The sequence below is a fragment of the Conger conger genome, chromosome 16, assembly GCF_963514075.1.
Source record: "Conger conger chromosome 16, fConCon1.1, whole genome shotgun sequence".
Taxonomy (NCBI): Eukaryota; Metazoa; Chordata; class Actinopteri; order Anguilliformes; family Congridae; genus Conger; species Conger conger.
Window position 1 is genome coordinate 21,136,865 of NC_083775.1, and position 4,402 is coordinate 21,141,266.

The 4,402-nt window shown below is 42.9% G+C and overlaps 1 protein-coding gene across 1 annotated transcript; it reads right to left on the minus strand.

Annotated features, from left to right (window-relative positions):
- Positions 1-1,141: 1,141 nt before the first annotated feature.
- Positions 1,142-3,679, minus strand: LOC133114115 (germ cell-specific gene 1-like protein). Its single transcript, XM_061223306.1, has 5 exons — positions 3,379-3,679; positions 2,806-2,853; positions 2,466-2,618; positions 1,748-1,859; positions 1,142-1,460 (listed from the first exon to the last, which is right to left on the minus strand). Exons 1-5 carry the CDS (start codon positions 3,677-3,679, stop codon positions 1,142-1,144), a joined length of 933 nt encoding a protein of 310 aa, XP_061079290.1.
- Between the last annotated feature and the right edge of the window lie 723 nt (positions 3,680-4,402).

Consider the following 4,402-nt stretch of genomic DNA (forward strand, 5'->3'; position numbering starts at 1 on the left):
AAGGCAGAAACTCTGCCCCAGTTAATATTGTGGCCCTACTAACACATACAAAGAACATTATAATACCTTGTATGCCATGGGTGGCAAAACACATGCAGTTCATCTAATTAAACAGATCCTGCTGTTTGGTGAATCTGATTATGTTTAGACAACAGTACAGGTGAATGGTATGATGTAACAGGGAGTGAAATGAATATAGAGAAGAATCAGTTCTGTAGTCATTCTGATAATTTCTACAGGAAAGCATGAGTGGTACTTGACACTTGGTGCTTTATAGGTTGGGGGTAATATTTCCTCCACCAACCAACTGCTGTTTTTCATACCTGCATGCATTTCCATTAAATATTTTAGTGGTGGATTTTGCTGACATTCTGAGCAAGGCACTCCTGGAAATTGTATGTAAATTAACACGGAACCTCACTGGGGAAAATATCTGTGTTCAGTATACACTGGTATTTCAGAATCCAAGGCATGGTCTCAGTATATCTTTGTCACTTTGAGTCTGTTCAGCTCAACTGATTTTTAAATGGATTGTATACCTGCCCTGTGATTCTTTCAGGTCATCCAGAAAGGATCTGCACATCTGCCCAGCCATTGGACAGCATTGTCCCAACTTGCTGCTGTTTAGAAAACAAAGTTTCCAGATTCAAGAGCCTGGGAGAATAAAGCTTACTATTTCAAAGCTGAGGATCAGCACATTAAAGGAGTTAGCCTTTAACTGGTGCACCTTTTTACCATATGAAGCAAAAAAAAGCAGACAAATCCCAGCTACTGCAATGCAGGATACTAGTCCAAAAATGTGTTTGGAAACAAAAAAGCAGACAAATCCCAGCTACTGCAATGCAGGATACTGTTCAGAAAATGTGTTTGGAAACAAAAAAGCAGACAAATCCCAGCTACTGCAATGCAGGATACTGTTCAGAAAATGTGTTTGGAAACAAAAAAGCAGACAAATCCCAGCTACTGCAATGCAGGATACTGTTCAGAAAATGTGTTTGGAAACAAAAAAGCAGACAAATCCCAGCTACTGCAATGCAGGATACTGTTCAGAAAATGTGTTTGGAAACAAAAAAGCAGACAAATCCCAGCTACTGCAATGCAGGATACTGTTCAGAAAATGTGTTTGGAAAGAGCGATTCCATCAAAGAGTGGAAATTCCAGGGAGGTGGGATGAGCGATGAGGCTCCGGTAGATCCATCTTATCCTCGACTTCCAGGAAGACGGAGTCGTCGGGCGGCTTGCTGGAGAGGTCCAGAAGCTCCTCAGTGGCGCTTGGGGCAGTGCTTATGTACACGTCCCACAGCTGTGCCGGGGAGTTGAGCTCCATCAGCTTTTCTTCCAGCCTTACGTGCTTCTCCAAGATTCGCCGTTTCCGCCGAAACTCGATGATGGTCTTTGTGTAACGGTTCAGCGTTGTTACCGCCGAGGCCATACAAGCCGCAAAGGAGCTCCACGCCAGGCTGTAGCAGAGGAAAGAAGAGAGAGAGAGATAGAGAGAGAATATCAACAAAAATGTGCTGCCATTGCTGTCTTTCATTCTTCCTCAGATGGAAGATCTTTATTTTGTTCCCAGTTGTAGGTTCTCAGAAACAGGTTTAAAAATAGATATGTCACCATCAATTACAAACTGGACAATGAGGTCCCGCCCAGCTCTGAGTCCTCAATAGTAACCTGATATAAAATCCTGAAGTGAAGACACAAGCCAGTTGAATAATTACAAAATCATGTGAAGTTGAGGAACACTTACAGGTAGGACCAGCTGTAGTCCCAGGTTTTGGGCCTCCAGTCCTCTGGGCCCAGGCTCACGCTCAGCTGGAAGATTGTAGTGAACATCATGTGTGCTACCATCCCCAGCAGACCTGCAGCACCACAGGAGCACAGTCACAACCAGGGCCAGATCATGACGTTACATTATTGGCATTTGGCAGATGCTCTTATCCAGAGCGACGTACAGTTGATTAGACTAAGCAGGAGACAATCCTCCCCTGGAGCAATGCAGGGTTAAGGGTCTTGCTCAAGGGTCCAACGGCTGTGCAGATCTTATTGTGGCTACACCGGGATTAGAGCCACAAACCTTGCATGTCCCAGTCATTTACCATAACCACTACGCTACAGGCCGCCCTAGAGCTTCTGCAGTCAGTTTTGATGTTCACAATGGGCAACCCGATCGGCAATTTCCCATCGCCCTATGCTACCAGCCACAGGTGGCATCGGCACAGTCTGAATCAATCTGAGGCCGTGAGGCTCATCCAAGTACCACAGCGTGGTGACTTAACTGAATGAGCCACCCAGAAGCCTTTTCACAATTTTTCTAAATTCATAATATTGTCAACTAAACTATGAATGAAGAGATCAACAAAGTGGCAGACATAATGCTCAAGAGATGAATGAGACGAAATTGAAAGTCACAGCTAGGTGTTACCAAATGCACAATGTGTTACCAGTGGTGAATAAGGCAGCATTACCGGACAGGGCGGTGAACACAGCAGCAAAGGCATTCATCTTGAGTCCGTTCATGAGGTTGCAGCAGCAACACATTTCGGTACACATGAGGACCCCTCCCATGAAAAGCAGGCAGATGTACAGGCACTCTGCCACAATGCACAGCCACAGGACCCCTGAGGGGAGAAAAATAATAACCTTTAACCTTTGAACTGCTCTCCCCAATCTAATCGAGGTCATGACTGGGACCCCTGTCTTTTTAAAGAATTGTGGTGCACAAGAATATAAGTTAACAACAACTAATAAGATTCACTCATTCTTTGTTAATAATAATAATATAATAAGAAATATAAAAGTACTCACCTCTTTCATGTGCAGGCGCAATCTCTAAAAAATTTCTGCAGGTAAATCCTGAAAGCAGAAAAAATGGAATTGGTTAATACAGCAAATGTCCCATGTAAAAAGCGGACACTTATTTTAGTTTAGAATTATTTTAGTATCTACTCATCTGACCATATAGTGACATTTTAACAATAAACAAAATCAACTAATAAAATAATTTTATATTTAATCCGTAAATTTGCCATGTATAGAGTACTCAACCCCATATAGATTCTTGAGACAGTCATGATGTCTGGTGGTCAGTTTGCACAGAATGTACTTTGTAGAGTCTAATATTGCCCCTGGGTTCATTATCAACTTATTATTTGATAATGAGCCTTAAAAAAACCTAAAAACACATTTCAAGATGAAAATATTTAAAAAAATGTAAAATATGTTTTGTCCCACTTTAAGTTATATACTGAGAGTTTTTCAGTGAACAGTCATAAATGGCCTATAAGAAAGAGTGGTATGAGAGAGCTTGTGGGCATGTATATATGTGTATACATATCATAATATGCATCTTGGTGGGGTTGATCTGGGGATGTATCTCACCGATCATGTTGAAGCTCTGCTCGCAGGACACCCAGATCCCCGTGTGGAACTTGCGCATGATGAACTTGTCCTCGCCCGTCTCCCAGATGTACTGCACCAGACGGCTGTCGTTGAGGTTGGAGCTGTTGAAGCGGATGCAGTAGGTCTGCTTCACTGTGACGGGGCCCGCGCAGAAGGGCTTCACCACCTTCCTGGTCCCCTCGCACCAGTAGCTGGTGCTCACCGCGGACACGGCGAAGGTGAGCGCCACCATGTTGAGGGTGATGGCCAGGTAGGCTCTTTTCTGCCGCGCCATCTTCATGGCCCAGGGAGGGCAGGAGACTGGTCCGCTGGCCTGGGGATCTCTCTGCTGGCCGGCTCCTCAGAGTCGCATAATCTCAGATTATTTCTGCATTTCCCTGATTGTACACTGTGGCAGACTGAGCCCTTCTCCCTCAGCTCTACACTCAATGCACAGATGCTCTTCCCTTTACTGCCCACTCTCTCTCTCTACCTCTCACTTTTCCTTCCTTTGGCCATTTTCCTATTTCCCCACCTCTCTCTCTCTATCTCTATTTCTCACTCTCTCTCTCACTCTCTTTCTCTCTACCTCTCACATTTTCTGTATTCTGGGTTTTGTGCCACGGGTACCATTTAAAAGTGAATCTGATTTGGGAAATATGCTTAGGGGATGACAGATGCTGAGAGAAAACAGATCCTGTCTTTTCTTCACAAAAGGATTATTTTTTATGTATCATTTCCATAAATAAATGTTACAATGATACAATATCTAACCACTCAGCAGGAAATTCTTTCAGAAATAATATATCAACGTTCATATATTCATGATGACTTATTTGTATTTCAAAATAAAGTGAATTTGTGTGTGTGTGCATGTCCAAAACAATAAAAAAAAAGTCATACATCATTACACACACATAAATTAGAATATGAATTCTGGGTGTACTCTATATTATTTCACTGTTTTAAAAAGTTTTGACACGCAGAGACAGCAGCATTTGTAGGAAGAAACATGATGTAAAAT

Bases quoted from the DNA above. Each gene is read 5' to 3' on its own strand.
- LOC133114115 (XM_061223306.1), bottom strand. From the start codon at position 3,679: ATGAAGATGGCGCGGCAGAAAAGAGCCTACCTGGCCATCACCCTCAAC. The intron at 1,860-2,465 runs GTAATGCTGCCT...GTGGTGCTGCAG, and splicing joins TGTGTTCACCGCCCTGTCCG to GTCTGCTGGGGATGGTAGCA. The intron at 1,461-1,747 runs GTAAGTGTTCCT...CCTCTGCTACAG, and splicing joins GACTACAGCTGGTCCTACCT to CCTGGCGTGGAGCTCCTTTG.